The sequence below is a fragment of the Dromaius novaehollandiae genome, chromosome 3 (assembly GCF_036370855.1).
Source record: "Dromaius novaehollandiae isolate bDroNov1 chromosome 3, bDroNov1.hap1, whole genome shotgun sequence".
NCBI lineage: Eukaryota > Metazoa > Chordata > Aves > Casuariiformes > Dromaiidae > Dromaius > Dromaius novaehollandiae.
In genome coordinates this window covers 39,659,342-39,680,712 of record NC_088100.1, presented here as the reverse complement: position 1 = coordinate 39,680,712, position 21,371 = coordinate 39,659,342, and the positions used below count along the sequence as shown (strand labels likewise).

The 21,371-nt window shown below is 37.8% G+C and overlaps 2 protein-coding genes across 6 annotated transcripts in view; one reads left to right on the top strand and one right to left on the bottom strand.

Annotated features, from left to right (window-relative positions):
* SNX14 (sorting nexin 14) overlaps positions 1 to 18,896 on the top strand; it is a 67,080-nt gene extending 48,184 nt beyond the window's left edge. For 2 of the 3 annotated variants that reach the window (XM_064508747.1, XM_064508744.1), the window contains 6 exons: positions 7,660 to 7,783; positions 8,279 to 8,443; positions 9,499 to 9,594; positions 10,509 to 10,600; positions 10,779 to 10,835; positions 13,655 to 14,528. In XM_064508747.1, the coding sequence (XP_064364817.1) occupies positions 7,660 to 7,783; positions 8,279 to 8,443; positions 9,499 to 9,594; positions 10,509 to 10,600; positions 10,779 to 10,835; positions 13,655 to 13,693 (573 nt within the window). In that variant the 3' untranslated portion in view covers positions 13,694 to 14,528. Of the gene's footprint in view, positions 1 to 7,659; positions 7,784 to 8,278; positions 8,444 to 9,498; positions 9,595 to 10,508; positions 10,601 to 10,778; positions 10,836 to 13,654; positions 14,529 to 15,971 lie in introns of those variants that run through there. The other variant, XM_064508745.1, reaches the window with a different exon arrangement.
* NT5E (5'-nucleotidase ecto) overlaps positions 13,063 to 21,371 on the bottom strand; it is a 28,377-nt gene continuing 20,068 nt past the window's right edge. For all 3 annotated transcript variants that reach the window (XM_064508754.1, XM_026121085.2, XM_026121084.2), the window contains 4 exons: positions 20,405 to 20,513; positions 19,437 to 19,586; positions 17,641 to 17,841; positions 13,063 to 16,631 (listed from right to left, as the gene is read on the bottom strand). In XM_064508754.1, coding sequence (XP_064364824.1) covers positions 16,474 to 16,631; positions 17,641 to 17,841; positions 19,437 to 19,586; positions 20,405 to 20,513 — 618 coding nt within the window. In that variant the 3' untranslated portion in view covers positions 13,063 to 16,473. The remainder of the gene's footprint in view (positions 16,632 to 17,640; positions 17,842 to 19,436; positions 19,587 to 20,404; positions 20,514 to 21,371) is intronic.

Below are 21,371 nucleotides of genomic sequence, written 5' to 3'. Positions count from 1 at the left end.
GGAAAGGCTTCCATTAGTTTCAGGGGCTTTAACAAGGGATTTGTCTTTAAATTTCTGTGTTAGACTGCCTTAGATCATTAATGTCTTTTTGGAATTTACAGAGGAACATTAATGTTTCTGGACTAGGATTTTGGAGATCCAGGTTCCTTTTATTTCCCTGTTACAGAGTTGGCATGATTTTGGATGGATCATTTAAGTTGCATATGCTTGGTGTGTGATGTGTTGTAAAAGAACACTCTCAGTACAATGCACTTTTCCACTATGTCGTTTGCTTTGGAAAGAGGAGTTGAAAGTGGACTGTCAGCTAGGACACTTCCATGTGAAAAAGTGATAAACCAGGGATATGTATGTTCACAGTCTAAAGAATAATGCATAGCATGTGGACAAGGAGATAAAGATTACTTCCTGTCTCTTCCATTGCAAGAACAGAGGGGCACTAAATGAAGCTGGCAGGAGCCAGGTGGTGTTCTTGCAGCTGGTTAGTAGATGGACTGTGGAAGTCCTTGCCAAAGGATGACGTGAATACCAGAATTTTAAACAACTGTAAGGTGAGACTGGACAAATTCACAAGAAGGAAATATATTCAGAGTGAATACCTACAGAGAAACTGCATCCAACTCTTGAATTCTCTTGAGCTGAAAATAGTTAGAGGCTGGGCAAGTGTTGGTGGAAAGTATCTCATGTGCTCGCTCTCTTCTTGCTCCTACCCCAGCATCCATTTATAGTTCTTGTTGGTGTTGGGCCATTGAAAAAATGGACCTTTTTATCTCCACCAGTATGGCCATTTTTACAGTATTAAGACATTTACAAAGTTTGTAACTGCAAAACTTTTATGCTGATTAAATACAATGGCAGTTAGATATTAATTAGATTAGATTTCATGTTCTAAACTGGAAGTGTAAATTACTATAGCCAATACTGTAGTGTTAGTTTACCTACGTGTGTGTGTGCGCACATGCTTGCACATGTGTGTGCACACACGAAATTAGTAGACTTCATTTCATGTCCTTTCTTACCTTGAACAGTTTCTCCAAGGTTGAGATACTCTGCTATAGCTGTCCATTCGATGGAGTATAAGTGTATCAGCAGTTCTAAAAATCAGGTGTAGAGTTTTTGACTTGAGCTAGAAACAGTACATGCATAAATCTTCAGATGTTTTTTATAAAACAGTGGACAGCTACAACACAGTATGAACAATCAGTTAATTTTTTACTATACTTATAATCTCCCAAGAACTACTAACATTTGTATTTTAATACATTTAACATACTTGAAAAATGTTTGAGCAGCAAGCTTTGCACTTTCAGGAGTTCCTATGAAGAGTTCTTTGCTTGAAAGACTTTTTTAAAATATCAAAAATAATTGTTTAAAGTGGTGTTCAAAATCATTTTGGACTTATAAAAGGTTAAAAAAAAACTATATAGCATTGCTCAATTAAAATATAAACTCATTCTCTGAAGTGTCAGTATGTTATTCTTGTAAAAGAGCACAAACAAATTCCAGCTCTGAAATGAGGTCTTGCCAGTTCTTTTCAGCCTTGGTGATCCCAGGAAAGAAAACAGCTTTCCACGTTGTGGTTTTCACTTTGGAATTCTGAGGGCTTTTTAGATTAAACTTAGATCTTTATTGGCTTGGCTTATGTTTTCTATACTTGATTTTCAGAAATAGTATTGTGGGGGAAACTCCTAATCACCGTTGACTGACTCACTGTGCATGTATGCACTCCACTGGAGACATGGGCTTGCACAGTCTGAGTCAGATATATTACCAGCAATGTTGACAACCCTGTACTATATGCTTATGTCATGTAATGCATATTTTTGTGCAGAGGACACAAAAAGACAAGGCTAGCCTCTGGCTCATCTATTCCTTCTGACCGTTTATTACAAGAGTTGAAGTTCACTGTTTTTCTAAGCAACTTTATTCTAGTTACATGTTTTATGAATAATTAGTTGGTTCTATGTGTATTTTAGATTTTCTTAAAAAATCTTTGTCTCTTTGGGGACTTATTTGCTGTAAATACAAGGAAAACTTCAGCCTCTAGTATACCTCCTACAGAGCTATGATTATTATTTAATGATGGGCACTCAAGACACTTTGTTTTGGGGATGCTGAAAGACAGTGCTATGATCAGATACTCAGTAGTCTTAGATCTGTTTATGCTCCAATTACAATACAAATTTTGACCAGCAGAGGCACATATGTACAAGGAATTGATGTGCTGGCTGCTCTCTCATGATGTTGCCATCTATCAGTATAGCCAGAGCACACATACTCTCACAACCACAGTAACTATCAGAGGCCTGATATCCCAAGTTATGCTGTGTTCTGCCCTCTGCTGAGTCTTCCTATGCACACCATGAAAGTCAGCCTTCCTGTTGATCTGTTGGGCGTTGGTTTTGGAAGCCAGTTTTCTCTTTCCCAAGTCAGGCTATACTTGGGAAAAGCTTTGTGCCATGCGCCAGGACACCATCCCATTTACACTTTTTCACTTTGTGGGTTCACTTCATGGATTCCCTTGGATTTCACTTCATGGATAAGCCATGCTGGTTTCATCTGCCTTACCGTTTCAGTTCAGATCAAGGTGCATTTTGGAAGCAAATCTCCTGGTCATCTCCACTTACCTCTTGAATCATATCAGAGAGCTGTCTTGGAGCTTGTGAACTGAGTTCCCTTCAGGTGAAACTAAAATGGAAAATACTCTCTAGGAATGCAGGCACTACGGGGTGTTCAGTCCAAAGGACCAGACCAAAGCTTAACTGAGGTAACCCCCCCACCCAAAAGGGAAAAGAAAAAATATGTAGCATAGACTTCAAGTGCTGAGTCTGCAGTTTCACTCCTGTTGTGCCACGTTACTTATTAGTGAATATATAAGCACTTTGCAGTAGCCCTAAATGGATCCTTCAGGGTCGTCTGCCTAGTCACCCATCCCCAACAGAAGTCGATGATGGAGATGTGTGCAAAATTTTTGTACCAATAATGACCTCGTGTGAGTTACCTGTATTGAGCCAGTGAATATGTATGACAGGCAGTGCAAAAAAAAAAAAAAGAGATGGAAGATGGATGAGGTTGCAGCACAACTGTTCTTTGTAGATGCAGAAAAAGCAGGCAAGGCAGGGCGTTGTTATGTCGGCTGCTTTCTCTGTAAGTGCCCATCTCTGAGAAGAACATGTAATGTCATAGCAAAAATTTTGTTGACCACAGAATTTCTGTCAAATGCTGGAATAGATTTTCAGTTGATGCTTGTAATGACACTTGTAATCCCATATACCTAATCTGATGCAGTTCTGTTTACTCCAGTACCAACATGCTGGAATCTGTTAAGAGTACTTAGTGCTCAGCGTACTTTCCTGGGCTCCTGCGCGGCCAGCTCTATTGCCATGAATAGAGTACATACAGGCTAGCTCTTCATCAACAGGCTGACTAAAAAATGCCTGAAAGTCTGTTGGGGCAGATGAAAGCTCCAGGTTTAATCAGAAGTGTGCTTACTTCTCTGACTGAAGGAATTTTTGCATGCTGCTTCCTTTTGAATATTCCTGGTGCATATGTATGTTTGTACACTGTAAATATTGATGGAAAGACTTTTAGTTACAAATGCTTAATGGACGTGGGTAGCCAATCTCAGTACAGCCAACAGCATTTGGATTTTATCCTGTGTTATCTTCACCAGATGAAAAGACTTACCAACCTTGCTGGTAAAATACACCCCTTCCCCTGCCCCCTTCCAGCTGCCCCCGCTAAGGGTACCAACGAGACTTCTGTCTTTCCTCAGCTATGTTTCTATTCTGAGTATCTGTAAACAGCTAGATAGTCTTAGAATATACTTTTGCCAGACTTGCTAGAGCAGTCAGGAGTTTTTGGCTGATGCATACGTTGACAAAATATGTGTACAAAGGCATTCTTCCCTTGGCTTGCGATGGCCTGCCAACAGCAACAGGAACTGTTTTTGAACCACCGGGAGTATAGTATATATTTATGCATAGTTATGTGGAGGAAAGCACAGTTGCTTTCCTATACACTAACTGATGTAGTTCAGACATTACATACGCTCTTTCTTCTTACCATTTTGGTGTAGTCATCTGTATTTTAGTGCAAGTGAGCAGAAAAAGAATGGGAATATTCATGCTTCTGGCTATGGATATTGTTCATAATTGTATTGTTCCTATGCAGTTCCTACCTACCAAGTTTGTCTTGCTTGTCTTTTTTAGTGTAATTACAGCAGTAAGCATTATATCATGTCTCAAATTTTAAAATGAGCAGAAACATTTAAAACATTTCAGCATTGGCATTTAAAAATTTAACAACATTTAAAAGCAGAATGGTGCTTATATTTATCTAAATTATTGAATATAATCTCCACTCTTGTATTATATATCCAGTTTTTTCCCCTTCACTTTCCTCTGAGCTGAAATACTGGAAAGTACAAAATATTAAATAGGGATGTAATGTCTCATTGTGTCGTGGCTGCTGCATGCTTCCAACATGCATTATTAATGACTGTAGAGTACACACTTACACTGCAGCAGTACGAAGTATATACTTTATAAAAATTGTTCAGGCTCCGTAATCTTGGCATAAATTGATGAACTGTTGCTTTCTGAAATGCCATGTGCAAGAGAGAACAAGCTTTCAAAGTCTGACAAAGAACAAGGAACCATTATACTTAAGGTGCAAGACATTATCCATGTGCAGAGGTACATACCATATTCGAAAGACATTTAAACTGCTCCTAGTTTGCAAAGAGAGTTAAAATAACTTCTGGAAATCAAAAAGCTTTACCCTAAGACAGTCGTCTTATTTTTTTTGTAGATCATCTGTCAGACTGCTGTTAATCACTTAATTTGGGTTGTATGGACTCTGAAACTTTATCTGCATTGTACAATGGGTTACTTTGAGTTGGCACAGTGTGCGTCACCTTTGTCAGCTTGTGGGGGTATCTAAAAATACCAGTGATGCTTGTTTAAGTCCCACTAATTCAACTACAATCTTCCAATGTCTTCGCTTCAGGACCAAGGGGGTGTGCAGACTTCAGTTTACACAGCATTCTTTAAACAACATACCAGACACACTTGCATACAGTAGGCATGATTAATTATCTCTTCTTTTTAGCTTTGTTACTTTCCTGGATACCAGTCAGCAACCAATATATTAACCATATTTGCTCCTTCATGTAATAGCTTGGTATTGTTTATTTTAACAAAGTTCACTCAGATTAATGCCAGTAATTCAGTTCTTACAAAAGGGAGGGCCTAAAAAAGTGCAAGTCAAAACCTGACTCGTGCCAGATTTCCTCATCCAGTTTCTCCTGAGGACAGAAAGCATTCTGTTTAGACACTTGCATGATTTAGAGCCTGTTGTGATGCAGGTGTTTTATGGCTTTATCTCTTACAGAGAGAATTACACTAGTGAAAGTAAACCAGGTATAAGCAAATTACTGGTCATTCGTTGGAACTAATTTTAAATTGGGAGTGCTACAGAAAATTCTTATCTGCGTGATTAGGAGTCTTCTCAGTCTAGGCAATACTGTAATTACATTGTTTTTGCTTCTGGCCCTGGGATATTTTTTGTTAGAAGCTTGGCATAAACTCTTAAGCTTTTTTCCTTAATATAGCAGTGTTTTGCATAAATTCTTTCTGATCCTTCGATGCTCCATTTTGAGGATAATTTAAAATAAACTAATAGCCGTTGTTAGGGATCGCTGAATCTGGAGGGTTTCAGGGCTCAGAGGATTCCTCCTTTCCAGCTGCCAGAGCCCACAGATCGGGGTGTGGGGATAACTGCTGTTGGGTATTGGACTCATTACAGGATGCAAAGGAAGGATGTCTTGGGATTGTACAAGACTTGCAATGTGAAGTTTAGGGGAAGAACCAAAGGTGGGGGAAGGGAGAAATCAAGGCAGGTTGGGTACAACAGGAAAATAAAAGGATAACAGACTAAAAGGGGCTGGCTGCATATAACCAGGCTGCTGGCCAGTACGCTTGTCTGGCCATGCCCTGCGCCTGATCACCCCAGTCCGTCCTGTCTTCTCATTAAACTCCATTTCTACCTGTTCTCCTGGGCGTGGGGCTCTCTCCTGTGTGCGTGTGTGTCTGGAGGTCTAAGTGCCAGTCACTGGCATTGGGGGCACGGGTCAAAGAGGCCCGTGTGCCTGGGGCACCCACCACCGGAGAGACGGGGTGAGTGAGGGGTCTGTATGTGCCAGCCCCCGGCCAGGGGCCATGGGTGCCAGCGGCTGGAGAGACCAGAGGAAGCACGTGTTGTGTGTGGCACGTATGTCAGTGTGTCAGCGCTAGCAAACACCAAGCCGGCCTGGCCGACAAGGGGGATAAATGGCTTGGGAGCCAGGTATCGAAGCAGCCGTAGATCTGGGCCAGGTACTGCGAGAGCAGAGGGCCTGCGAGTGGCTCCCGGAGTGTCCAAGAGGTGCAGCCAGCTGCCGGGGGGACCAGGGGGCCTGGGGGTCGGCAACTGGTGGAGTCGTGAGTCTGGACCAGCTACCAGCTATCCACCTGCCTGCGGGTCTGTGCGCGAGGCACGGGAGACTGGGGGTCTGGGGCAGCTACTGCTGCTGACTCAGGTTTTGACTTGCACTTCTTTAGGCCCTCCCTTCTGCAAGCACTGAATTACTGCATAACTCTAGCCAGTGACTGGAGGGATCCATATTTGTGTATATGTATATATATGTATACATATTCCACTGGGCTTTCATCCTGATCAACCAGAGAGGGGGACAAGATGAGGCCATTGGTGTATCTGTGTTTGCATGAGTGCTCTGTCTGTGTTCATGTGTGTGGCCAGCTGTGTGTCTAAGTGTTTGTGTGTATGTGCATTGTGTGTGCTGGACACACTTATCTGTGACCTCCTTCACTGAGTTGGAGAAAAGATCAGCAAAATTTTTTGTTTGAATTTTATGGTCTAGAAGAGTAAATAGATTCAGCACATTAAAGTTTGCTAAAATCAGTAATTCCTGTATATATTAAAACTAAACCTGTGGGAAGCAAAAGTACATCTGTCCATCATTAGTACTACGAAAAGACTAATTTCTCTCGAAAATGAAAGGACACCCAGAACGTTGGTGACTTAGGATTCATAAAGCTTTTGTTATAAATAATCAAGCTGTCAGGAAAAGTTTGGGGTTTTTTTTCCTTTCTTTTTGCTATATAAAAGTTGAAGTGCTTTGTCCAGAACCTGATGTATTTATTTCAAAATGGAAACCAACAGGATATTTTAGGAAAGCTTGGATGTCATGATTTAGGGCTGACAAGGACTGAGGTCCTTTAACCCCTCATTAACAGAACAGGGTACATCAAAGGCATCAAAGCCTGTGATAAAGGAGTCTCTACGGGTGAAGATGATGGTATCAAAAGGGCTTACGAATTAATGTCTCTATAGCACTACTGCTGCATTCTGAATGCAGGTATTTTGATTGTTGGGTATCTTGACATCTGACAATTTTTTTTCCCTTTGGAAAATAAACAGCTTCTTAAAAATATATATATATATATATATATATATATATATATATATATGTAATGGAAAACCCATTAGTTCTTTGAAAGCTCTGAAAAAAGTCTTAGCTATCTAATTAAAAAAAAAAAATCTGCTGTTATTCTTTTGCCTTTGAATGCAATGGTTTCAGTATTACATTTCTGTTTTTAGCTTTTCAGTGATCTATTCAAGAACAATGCGAACCGTTCTGAGAATACAGAAAGACGACAAAATCAGAACTACTTTATGGAAATGATGACTGTAGAAGGAGTCTATGACTACTTAATGTTTGTTGGTGAGAAGTGATTTCTCTTAATTATTTTTATATTTCATGGCAAATATGAAGTTCAGGTTCTTTGGTAAGAAATAAAATTCTATTGTTGTGCTCTTGTATCTTGTTAAGCTTGCAAGTGCTGAACTATGTAAGTTAGGAGCATAGTCATTCTTTAAAAGATATTATTGCTGTGCTAAGATGCCATAATTTACCTGTTGTTATTGCTTAGTTGTTTTCTTATATCCCTTTCTGCATCTCAGAGTTTAAGCTTATAGGCATAGAGGTCCCTTCCCTTCTCATATATACCTAGGCTGCTTGTTAACTCTGGGCACCAATTAATAAAAACAGTAAAGGAAATGTTTGGAAAGTAAGCTGGCACACTGTGTGTTTTTCAGAGTTGCACAAATAAAAATATTATTTGCTTGTTTGGATTTTTTTTTTCTTTTTTGAATAAGTGATTCCTTTTTCATTGCTGTTAGGAGAATCTTGTAAATGTGTGTTACCGTAACTTTGCAGGTAGGGTAGTTTTTCGCATTCCTGACTGGCTGCATCACCTCTTGATGGGAGGAAGAATTCTCTTCAAAAACACATTGGAACTGTACACAGACTATTATCTGCATTATAAGTTAGAACAGCTATTTCAGGAGCACCGTTTGGTTTCTTTGATAACACTACTGAGAGGTTAGTAAAGGTTATATCTTTCCTGTAAATGTGCTGCTTTAGTTTGATATTTTGAAGTCCCTTCTATTAAATTTCCAGGTACTCTCCAAACTTCATAATACTTGACTAAAGCCAAGGAAGTTTTAGAAATCAAGTAGACAAAAAGATCTCAAAAGTTTAAGTTGCTGAAAGATGTTAGCTGTGTTGTCTGTTAATGATGACTTACTACAGAATAAAGGATATCGAACAGTAATTTGCTAAGGTTTGCAGAGGACAAGAAAAAGAGAATAAAGGTTGCTCAGTAATGTTTCATGCTTTCTTTACATTAATTTTCAGTTGTGTCCTGCATCACAGTCTTACTTTAAATTATTGTTAGCTTTTTTGTGTCCTTTGTTGTGGTGGGCTTTTGAGAGGGCTTGAGTGTTTTTGACCTTCAAATAAGGGAAGGGGAGGGAGATTAAAAAATGACCTCATCTCACAACTGTAAAGAAGCGTTATCTGACCACAGTCTAAACTAAATGGCGTATCTGGTCAGAGCTCTAGAATCAAGACCAGCTCTGGCCATTTCAATACAAAAAAAGATCTTGTGAAAGATCAAAAAAAAAAAAAAAAAAAAAAAAGTAAGTTTTTAGTGCCTAATGTTTCTGATGAACAACAATTTTTGGTTTTTCAGTCTTACATGAAATTTTTGACAATTCCAGACAGTGCTTTAGGGCAAGGTATAATTACTGCTTATACCTCCGAAAGTATAAGGGAAGTTGTAAGTAAGGAGACTATAACGAACATAAAGTAGAATTGATTCAAACCTAGAAGATAATGCTTTAAAAATATAGAAAGAATGGAAACAAACTGGCAAAAAGATTTTTTTCTCTTCCAAACAGGGGGATATTCTGGATTTGATTGGGCTAATGTGATCCAAAGACATGAGACTATTAACTGGTGAGACTAGAATTTCCTTCCAGTTAAGCTCATATGGAAAAGCAGCTCAACTTTGAAGCCATAATCCAGAACAGTTTTTATATGATATATATGATATATAGCTGCCTAAAGACAGTTTCTTCAATGTCTCTTTGCAGATGCTGTGTTCTGTGAGAATACTGAACCTCGCTCTCTCCAGGATAAACAAAAGCGTGCAAAGCAGACTTTTGAAGAAATGATGAGATACATTCCAGGTTCGGTATTTCATGACTTTTCATATGAGTATGGTTAATTGTTCAAGCAGACACATAGCCCAAATACAGCAATGTCAGCTTTCTAAATCAAATAATACTTTATACTGCCAAGGTTTTAGAGTTGACTGAAATACTGCTAGTTACGTGTAATAAAAAAAAAAAAAAAGAAGCAAAACTTCAGTTTTGTCCCTTAATTAACTGTTGCTGAGTAAGGTTGTAGTGTAGTGATTAACAAAAATACATTGAAAATCAAGAGCTTTAGAAATGTACTTAACACCATGATTTGTTCATCTTTAGTATGCACCTAAAGTTTGTATTTTATCTGGATGAAGATGAAGGCTGAGTTTAAAAAAAAAAAAAAAAGAGAGAGAGAGAGAGAGAGAGAGAGTGGTGCCAGGGTGGGGGAGATTGGGGAGGGGGACAGAAATACTGTGAAGCCAGCAGCTTAACCTGAGCTCTACTTACACTGTATAACTTAGGGAAAAGGGACCCAGGTTATTCCACGTTATTCAAAGAGCAATTAAAAAATCCCAGCTTATAGTTTATTAAACAAAGCAAAAGGACAATAAGTTGATATTAAAAAAAAAAAAAAGTAATAATGACTTAGCTATGCAGCCCTGAAATAAAGAGAGGGTAAAGAGGAGGAAAAAACTTTTATTTAGTTTACCAAATCTGTGTCCAGTTTACCAAATAAGTGTTTTTCCATTTACTGCTTGGGAAGGATAAAATTTTAACTATTTTCTTTTAAAACATTTATTTATTTATTTATTTATTGGTGTTCAAGAAAAATGCACTGAAATGGAATTATGGTGTTATTTTTGTCTATTCAAACTAGCTGCTATACTACAGGTGCATAGTACAGCTGCTTTGCAGTGCTTCTAATGACTTGTATATCTGTTGGTGATCTCATCCAGATTTAATAGGCAAGTGCATTGGGGAAGAGGCTAAATACGAAGGCATCAGGCTTCTGTTTGATGGAATGCAGCAACCAGTGCTCAACAAACAGGTAACTCAAAGCACTCAAGAAACATGCCATTTGGCACAGTATTTGATAAAGGGGCAAGTTCTCATTCAGAGTTAAAAAAAAAAAAAAAAAAAAAAAAAAAACAAAGCAGCAGTGTTGCCTTAGTGTTCTTAATGGCTGACTAAGACTCTTCTCTGACACTTACTTTATTTTGTTTTAGTTAACTTATGTTCTGTTGGACATTGGGATTCAAGAACTCTTTCCAGAGCTCAGTAAGGTATGTGCGAAGACCAAGAGTTGCAGATAAATTCTTCAAGCTACTGGTGACTCTGGTCATTGGTGCATTTGTGCTCATGATTCCTTGTAATAAGTTTAATTTGGGGGGGGGGAGGGGAATTTTTATTTTATTAATCTGTTGAAATCTTTGAAATTTGAATTATTTACATTTTTGCTGCTAAGGAAGTCTTTCCAGATCCATTTAGGCCCATCTGTCTAACATGCCCTCAGTCTGGGGTTCAGAGTCAGTACCCTCCAGCAGAATTGGGCAGAGAGCAATCAGTTGTCAGGATATCTGTGCTTTTCTTTTTGATTGATTGCCTGCATTCCATTTCCTGCATTTGTTGTCTTTAGAAAGTAAATTCTGCACACAAATTTCATGTTGAGCTTCAGGATTTTTCTTGAATATATTTCACAGGGGGGTTCTGCACTAAGTTTGGTCACTGCAATGTTAATGCTTTCTATCCAGATAAAGGAGAAAGAATTCACATGCTATATAAATACCATTGTGTATATTATCTGTCAGATATTTGTACTTATGTACATAAAACTTCATCAAGTTTTTCACGGTAAGTTTGCAGTTTAGTTTCCATGGTAAACAGGAAATGTTCGCTACCTAACCAGATATAAAAAAAACCCCTTCACTTATGACTCAGATTTTGGTTGTGCAAGCTCTGAGTCTCAGAACTGCAGAATGCCAGCAGTGATTTGTTTTGCATGATAAACAGAACCAAGTGACAGATGTCAGAACGAGCTAGGGCACCTTCCATTTTTTTCACCGAAATGAGACAAGCTTAGCAAGTTTAATACACTTTATGCATAAACTCTGTAGTCACCTTCTCATGTCAGTGTTCAAAAAGTTAAAAACAAAAAAAGAAGACCCAACCAACTAGGGGAATGAGGAAGTAGCCTAGAGACTGGTGTGCTGCAAAAAGACCTGATTTAATGCCCTGAACTGTTTCTGTATCCCAGAAGTAAACAATGTGTCTACCGGAATATTGGCCTTTCTTCAGTTAATGCCGGAAGAAGTTAAAGGCTTTGTGCATTAAACATTTAAATAATTTTTAAAGACTATGAACTGTTGCCTTTTTTTCCTTCGTGTATATTTTATGGGGGAAAATATTTTTTCTCTAACAAAACAAAATATGATGTAATTTAAGTTAGGACTGAAGTTTTTCATTTCTTAATCCATCCTTTCATTCCCTGTAACTGGATGACACTGCCTGACTGCTCTGCAGTGTTTCAGAAAGCTACCTCCTGAGGAAGGAGCTCTGATGCTACCTTCAGGCCCAAACAGCAGAGCTGAGGCCTGGGCTCTCTCTGTCCCATGTGACTGAAGCTGATGAGGGGGACAGAGAAGGAGGATTTACTGGCCCGGATTTCAGTAGAGGAAAGGAAGAGAAGATACTTCAATGGGGAGTTCCAGCTATTTTCCTCTTTTGGATGTATCAAGTGTAAAAACAAAACAAAGTTAAGGTGGGACCTGTTAATGAATATATAAGGACTATGATGGACCAAGTGAGACAGTTGAAATGAGTATGAAAAGGCAAATGCAAGGTGGAGAGAGAGTATGGGTGCGGGGCAGATGTTTTCCATCTGGAGCCCTGAATGCAGAGAAAAGAAAGGAAGAATAAAGGGAGAACTGCTTGATTCCTAGGTAGGAATCATGTTTTGATTCCCTTTCCCCTCCCTTTCTGTGCTCCAAAAATCACTGTGAACTGACTGTGAAGACATTTGGGAATAGAATTCTGTTTCCTCCAAACAAAGTTTAAAATGACTGGTTCTTATTTAGTTATCAGTTATATTTCAAAAGATCACTCCAGTGACTGTCCCCTCTACTCAAGAGAGACTTTTCCTTTCTGAGTTGCTTGTACTGAAATGTGCTTATAGTCACAGTAAAAAACAGAAAAATATTTCAGACTGGTCAGTGTTTAAAAAGAAAACTGAGCATCCTGGATTTTCTTAGTACTGATCCTTTAGCAGCAGAAATAGTAATGGGAGAAATGAGAAAATTTCTGTTGGTGGGGATGTCAGCATGCTTTCCACAGGGATAAGAACAGGATGTACAAGATGACTTTAAAGAATGCTTTTTGAAGCACTGTCACGTGTTCAAAAAACTACAGTATTGATATTTTGTTTTTGAAAAGATGATATGAAATGGTCAAAAGGCAAAGCTTTAAGTATGTTTTAAGAATTTGCATGTTTTGTAAAGATGCTTCTACATAATGTCATGTGGTAGCCGTTTATTTGTTCTTATTAGCTGTTACTCATTAAATCTGACATCTTGAAGTTATATCCGGCTACACTTACCATTATGGATATATAGCGGATCATTTCAGATGTGCTGTATTTAACTGCAGCATGGATAAGTACACAGGTTCTAAGGATAAGAGCTGGAAAACACTACTGCGTAAATTTTGCTTGTGATACAATATACAGTGACTCTCTTGGAAGTCTGTTCAGACAAGATAAAAGGAAAAGGGACAGCTGAGACAGGAAAAGCATTCCTAGCAGAGGAAGGAAAGAAATACCATTGAAAAATACCATGCCAGTGCTTTCAGAGCAGAAAATTGCTTGTTCAGAAAATCATATTTAGCACTTAGGAACAAGGAGGGGAAAACTTCTACAGAAAGAAGAAAATACCTACTTTAAGAAATAGTATTAAAACCCTGAAAGCACTAGCTTTCCTTTCTGTTCTCTCTGGTTTCTAGTGAATGTTTTCAAATATTATTAATCACTGCAGCCCAACTCAGTTGCTTCTATGTAAACATGCATTTTCATTCTTAGTAAGTCAATTTTTTCTCAACTACCGTTTGACAGGGTCCGAAGGAAGCTAGCTCTGTGTCATCTTGGATGTGAATGTGGGGACCTTGCTGAACACCTAGTAGAAACTTCTGCTGTGCACTAACAGAATGTATATGTGACATTTTAGCCTTGTATTGTATATTTTCTTGTAAATATCATAAATTAAATTCTAAAAACCTCTTTATGCAATAAAAACATTAAAATTTAATACCAGTTACAATTAAATAATATATTTGTACTTTTTATTTAAATTTTTTTTAGCTGTTATCAGTAAAGGTCAAATTTGTTTCCCAAAAATCTCTACATGAGAAAGTACAGGGTGATACGAAATAAGACTGCTGGGAGACCAGCCTACATATGCTTTGTTAAAAGCGCAACTGTTGTCTTCCTTAAAGGATATTTAGAAAAATTGTTTGGTATAAGTTGTAAAATGCTCCCATGAAGGTGTTTTTAAATGTCTTGACAAATCTTAATCATTTATTTAAACAAAGAAATGTGATTGAATCTATTGCATAGAAATCATCTCAGAAATTATCTTTGGCCTTCCTGCTTTCCATGAGCATGGAAAATATAACGCATGTAATAATTGTTTAGTTTATTTAGCATCTGACCTTGAAATTTAAAGCACTCTTAAAAGAACAATGGGTGTGAAGTGTTTTTTTGACTTTTACCTTAGCTTTTATTTTTCTGCTATTTCTTATCCGGGTTTATGGTTTGGGTTCTTTTTTTCCCCAGACATCCTCTTTAGAGGCTTAGAGAAGAGGATGTGAATCTCTTCTTAGTATTTTCTAAAAATTGATTAGAATAAAAATGTGTGGAAGATTTCTTTTTTTCCCTGTAAATGTTAACTTGTTGGCCCTAGACTTTATAAAAAAGACTTTAAAAAGGACTTTTGTGTGTGGATTTGTAACAAGTTTTACCTGCAAAACAATACAGAGATATTTTAACAGACTTTCCCTGAGATTTTTTTCCTTTTGCAGGCAGACCAGAGTATACTATTCTGACACAGTATTAGTGTGTTTTTGTCAACACAACTTGCTTTATTTATTTATATTGCTGTTGTTGACCTTTTCTGTCAAAGGAAGGTAAAAATGTTATTTCTCTCTGGGTATGCCGGAGTCTTCATAACTGCTTTTTAAAACAGACATGTGCAAGTACACCTTGGTCCATAAATGTAGTCTCTGCTACTGTATTATGGTGTTTGGGGGGAATATTCTTCTGTGACTTAAGACTGTTAGGGGCGGGTATTGAAAAATCATCAATGCTGTGTTATACTCAGTAGTGCGTCAAGCACAGTTGTTACTTGTCTCCCACTTTCAAGTACTTTGAGGCACAAATGTGCCTGTTCCAACAGAGCTTTGCTAATAAAACTATGTAGTCCAAGTCACTTCATGCACAACCCTTGAATTTACTTGGAAACTAATCAAGTCTTGAAATTAAATATACTGAATATTCCCTTTCTTATTAAATGTTTATCTTAAAATTTACACCTTCATGTTATCTGAGGTACAGTGAATTCAAAAGCTGAGTAGCTGGGCTCTGAAGGAGTGTAGTTTGCTTTCCAGAAAATCAAAATAGGTTTATTCAAAACATTTCAAATCAATTTAATATAGTAATAAACAGTATATGACTTTCAAGATTCTGAATTTGAATGGTCTTACAAAAATATCATTACTTACACTCATTTATAGGTCTACCTCTTCTTGATGAAGTGTCAGATAATGTACATCCTATCTCTGGTTTTATACTCATTAACCTGCTGCTTAAAACTGTGTATTGTAAAACATAGCCTTTCTGTAGAGAAACAGGCTAACTCAAAATTATAACTCAAAAGTTATAATGATGATAAAGCCTGGTTATGCTATAAAAAGCTCCATTACTAGGCAGCATCCAAAGGATGCCACAGTGTTGGAGGAATCAAGGTGTGTAGCTGACATTCTCTCTGAATGTTGCTGATACTGGGTAATATTGAGGGGTTCTGTGCTTTGGTCTTTGGAATAAGGTGTAAAATAGAGCATCTTTAGTGTTGGCACTAATCTAGAGATCTCATGGCAGTTGTTGCAATAATCATTTTTAGAACTGTCTCATATAAATATCATCTTTGATACTGTATAAGACATGGCCCCTAAACTGGTCCTATTAAGTGGTGAAGTTATACATGCTTGATTTGTGCCAAATCAGAATTCATCAAAATCAAATCAAGCTTTCATTGCATCCTTTGTCAATGTAAAACATAAGTGAGCTGTTACATTTTAAAATAATATGGACAAACTTTTTAATTGCACATAAATGAATCTCATAATTTTAACAACACTGAATCTATCTCTTGCAGGCATTGCTGCACGTAAGACAAATATGACTTGAAGCAAAGTAGAATTATCAGCTTGAAAGCTTAAACAGTGAGTGGAGATCAGAGAGGGGAGATACACACCAATAATACACCTATTCCTTCTGTTGTTTAAATTACTGGAATCAGATTTGTAATGAACTCATTGTCCAAGCTGCAAGAAGAATTTGACAAATTAAGACAATGCCACTTTGGTCAGTGATGGAGTTCTTGGTGGAGAATTAGTATTCACTAATACTTTGCTTCTTCTGAATTATGGGTTATGCAAGTCTCAAACAGCAGGTGCAAACAAACTATGAAAAGTCATGAATTCTGCCCCTTCATTTTGCAGTGTGCTTCAACAGCTTTACCTGATTAGGGACAATTGCTTGGGCTATGCAGAAACTGAAGCACTTGTTTGTTATAATGTGTAAGAAAGGAGAAGTTCTCTTCCTCAGCACTCTCTTCCTGCCTTCCTCCAAAAGAAAACAAACATCACAAGCAAAAATTAAATGTGCAAGAATGTTACACTGAATAATACAGCAATCAGGGTAAGACTTCCTTGGATAAGACTTCCAGCAGAAAATTTTATTCGACCTTCAAGTGCTGGATAAACTCTTTTCATTCTGTCAAGATAACGGGAAACAACCTCAATATCAGGTTCACCTAAACAAACAAACAAAAACAAATTATAGTATTTTCTGCAGCAACCAAGTTCTACAGCAAACTTTAGTTTCTTTAAATTGATGCAGTTTGAGCTCAAGTCTCTAAGTGAGAACTACTTTTGCTACCCTTTCCTGTTCTGTTCTCCAGAATCAGACAGTCTGCCATCAGGACAGTGTGTGGGAAGGTGGAGAGTTGCTTCTTGTGTGCAGATAAACATCTGTGGTGGTTTGTGGCCAAAATTTTTGGTAGCAACTTCTATTTTACTGGAAAAAAAAGAATTCTCCTTGCATGATCAGGCTTTTGTTTGCTTGTTTCTCTCTGTTAAAATAGTAATTTCCCATCAGATTCAGGTAGAGTGAGATAGTCTCCCATCCTCAAAAACTAATTTAACCATACATTTTGGATAGAGTGCTATAGATCTAGAAAAAAATTTCACTTGCACCTATATGTTTTAGGAGCCTAGAAATTTCTGTGTTCTGCCATGTGCCTGTTCTGCCAAAATACCATCTAGCTACATAAGGAGAAAGAACCTTGAGGCACTGTATCAAACCATCTTGGCCCTTTCTGATACAAGCTTACTATCCCACAATGCATCACCTCATCTTAAAAGTAATTAGAGTTTCCCCCCTCTGATATACTAGAAAGATTCTACCAGAACTTTTCAAGTTATTCCCCTTCATTATTCCCAATGATTTCTTTCTATGCAAATTTATTTCTGCATAAACATAAATTTACTCTAAGCTACACTGCTCCCCATCCTGCCCTTAAGAAACCTCACAAGATTCAGATATACCTTGATTTTTAAATCAGATTCAAAAACATTGATCCCACTTGTGAGAATCAATTTTAAGCTGAAACATTGTATAGAACAAAAAATCAAAACTCATAGTCCCAGGCAGTCAGATAAGAAGCAAATTTGATGAAAAGAGAACCCAAGGCTACTACTACTGAAAGATCTTTTAACATTTAGAGATTGCTCTTCTGCTACTCTGTGAGTGCGCCTACTTACCTTTACTGTATCCCAGATTCTTGTCTTTCAGCATATGATAGCCATCTCCACCAAATAACAAATAGGAGGGAAGAGTCACATTGTATATTTCATCCATTTGGAGTGGTACATAGGCTGGGACTCTACAGGTCGTACAGAGCACTTCTATGCTAACGACTCTGCTTCCTGGAGCTTTGGAGAGATCATAGACGATGTGGATGCCTAGGAAAACAGTTTGAATGCCATTTTATGCAGAGCCTCTTGAACGCTTAGGGCTAGAATAGACGATCGTCTAATCGTTTCTTTACATTAGTTTCTGTAACTGCAAAGTTACATTGTTCTGTGTGATAGCAATTCATTCCTGATCTTTCCACACAACCCAACTTTTATCCAAGAAAAACATGAACCAAGGGAATTGCTGAAGTACTATACCACCTCAGTTACTTACCTGATCATCTAATCCCTTGTTACTGCTCCACAGAAAGAAATCCCTAGTCATTGATTGGATTGGAATATGCAGAGAGAAACATCTTCCCTTATTTTTGTCATCTTGTCATATGCTTTTTCTTTCCGTTATCTTGTAGGTTGAAATGATTTCTTTTAAAGCCAGTCACCCTAACCTAGCAGTTATTATGGATAACAGGTACTATTCTGGAAAAAACAAAGCTAAACCAGGGCTGAATACTATAGTTTCTAGTCACCATAGGAGAAGTCCTGTTTCTAGTTGTGAACCCTCCTCATTCAAAGCCTCAGGAGAGTTATGACCTGAGATCAGGAAGCCACTGAAGCTACTCCAAAAGCAACACAAAGGACCGTCCTACCCTGGCTCCCTTGCTCTAAATCTTCTGTCCTAAACCCTTTCCAGAGCTTCTACTTTTTTTTTTTTTCCCTTCCTTTCTGTTAAAAGAATTTTATTTATTTTATCTTAGTGGTAACTAAGAACATGGTAACTTAGTAGTGAGAGCACTTGCCAAGTGTGTCAGAGACTTGGGTTCTGTCCTTGGCATGTGGTGGGTTCTAGATCTCATCTCCAGGGACAGTGTCCTCACCACCAGGGGACATGGAGTGGGAAAAGGCCTTGACCTCTGCCATTGAAGTTTTTCTGCTAAATAAACAATGAAATCCACACTGTATCAGAGAGCGCGCAGGCATAAATGTGACTGTAGCCTAGCACAGTCTGGATCAATATCTAGGGATCAATATCTGTGTTTCCAAGAAGCGTGCATGTTTTTTATATTAAATGTGCATTTTTTTCATATTAAATTAAATCCCTAACATATTTGGAAACTTACTGGAACAATACCATAACACACTTGGACTAACACTCACCAATTCAGCAATCATTAGACAATGGCATGATCATTTTGATAAACTGACAATTGGCAATATCTTGCAGAGAAATCCAGTCCAGGGTTTCAGCGGAGGGCTGAAAACAGGAGTTTGCTGGGTCACAGAGATTAATTACAGTGTTACAGCTCTCCAAGAATCTCTCTTCCCCTAGTTACTTGCTGCCATAACAGGTTACTGAAACAAGTAGGAAACCTGTCTGGGGGGATGGAACAGTGATAGCCTGTGTACTGCAGGGCTCATGTGGCTCAGCTAAGCATGCATAAGATAATGTCATTGTTAGCCAGCATATATGATGCACAAAACTAGTGTATACGAGGATGTATTGCCAATTTCATCTCTATTCTTAAAGGGGCAGTGCAACATGACCTTTCACATATGAATACAAACGTGGCCAATTGTTGTTTTGGAATGCTTGTTGGTTATGGATGGTTGTTTTGGAAGACAGAAGAGGAAGGAAGAAAACATACCTCCAACCTGTAGCAACTCTCCAGTTCCTCTCCCATATCTGCGCACACTATGCTCAAAAGCTTCTTTCAGAGTGGAGCCTTTTAACTTTACCAGATCAAAACGACCTCCAAATGGCAAAACAGACAGCAAATCTTCCATAGTAATGCTACCTGGGGGAATGAGACTTTACTTTTACATTAATTAAAAAAAAGAAATTACAATATTATTTTAAGATTATTTCACCATAGGTTATTTGACAAGGAACATGGACAATACAATTTGAGAAAATGAGGGCTGGTGATGAGGGTCACATATATTGTTTCAATCAAAGAACTCGTGTTCACAAGCCGAATGAATCTGAGTTTGATGTAACTGTTTGTATTGCTATTCAAATAACTGTACTAAAAGAAATTACAAACCACTAATCTATGACCAAGAAAAACAGAAATTCTTGCTAAGTCAGGCAATTTTTCTAGTTGCTTAAAATTTACTCATGGTGGCCCCAGAGAAAGGTTTAGCTGAAATGAAAAAAAGTGTTTGCTTTCAGGTTTTGTTTATCTGATAACCAAGAAAATAGAACTCTAAAACCTTAGCATTCAGAAAACCAACAATTCACTTAGGCTATGGCAGACTACAGAAGGCTTCTACTAACCTCAGCAACATCATATTATCCTTTACAGTAGGAGATGAAGAACATGCACTATACTTCTTTGTTCCAAGGGAGAAAGGAAGGAAAAGAACTATCATCGAAAACATACAATGTTTTTGTATGTACAATGTGTACACACAATATTAGTACTGCTAGGCATGTCAGTCTGAGTGCAGTTGTATGCTAATGATGGATGAACATTTGAGAAAATCTGAAATAGCTTCCAAATGCTGGGTAAATCCCTTCAAAACAAGCCCATACCTAACACAGGAAGTGTTCCAGGATAACTTGATTTTTCTTTCTTGATAAAACTGTAATTCAGCTTGCAATTTTACATACCATTAGTGCTCTGTTCATCGATGGGTGAGCGTATCCCACCTCCATTCAGGATGCACATGGAAACATGGTTCCATTTATTTTCACCAGGATGTTTGACATTCTCATAAAGCTACCCAAAAAAAAAAAAAAGATTTAAAGGGATATTTTAATCCTCACTTAGTCTAGGCTCTGGAAATCTACACAATCTGAGACTTAAAGTTCTTCCCAAGATGGAAGGGTTTTACGTAGTCTTTGATGTTAACTTCAGCCCCATTGTAAAATAATGAACTATGAAAAACAAGGCAAAATACATTAAAAAAAGTATTTTACTTATTTTTTGAAAAGCTTTTAACAAGAAAAATATTTGTCTTTTCCTGTAATGAACTCCCGTAGAAGCCTCCCATAGCTTGTATATATAACATTACCAAGGGCATGCCAGCTGAACAAAGGAAAGATGATTTTTTTTTTAATTTTTCCAATCACTGTGAAAACCACCAATAATTTGAGCATAAGTGGAGAATCAGGAGGTGCAGAGGACCTTAAAGACAGATGTATATTATAAGCATGTAGGTGAATGTACAAACCAATCGAGCTCCTGCTGTGCACTGCAGGGAATTAAGATTTTTTACCAGCTACTCTGAGACTGGTCTTCAATATTTGGAATGGGCTTAGGAAACTAGAAAGATGTAGAAGTGCGAAGGAACATAAAAACAGCCATATTAGATCAGACATGAAAGTCTACTTTGCCCAGTATCATGTCTCCAACAGTGGCAAAACGCTGATAAAAGCTAGCTGCAAGGACACGCTAATATTTGCTTGAGAGTTCCTAAGGAGCAGTGACAAAACGGAAACCATCATTATGTAGCTAAGTAAATCCCTGTGTGTTAATCCTCAAAAATAATAATTCAGCAGAACAGAATCAGGTTCAGAGAAAGCAAACCCAGATAATGGAAGGGATGGCCCAGTTTCCATACAGGAATGACTGCAG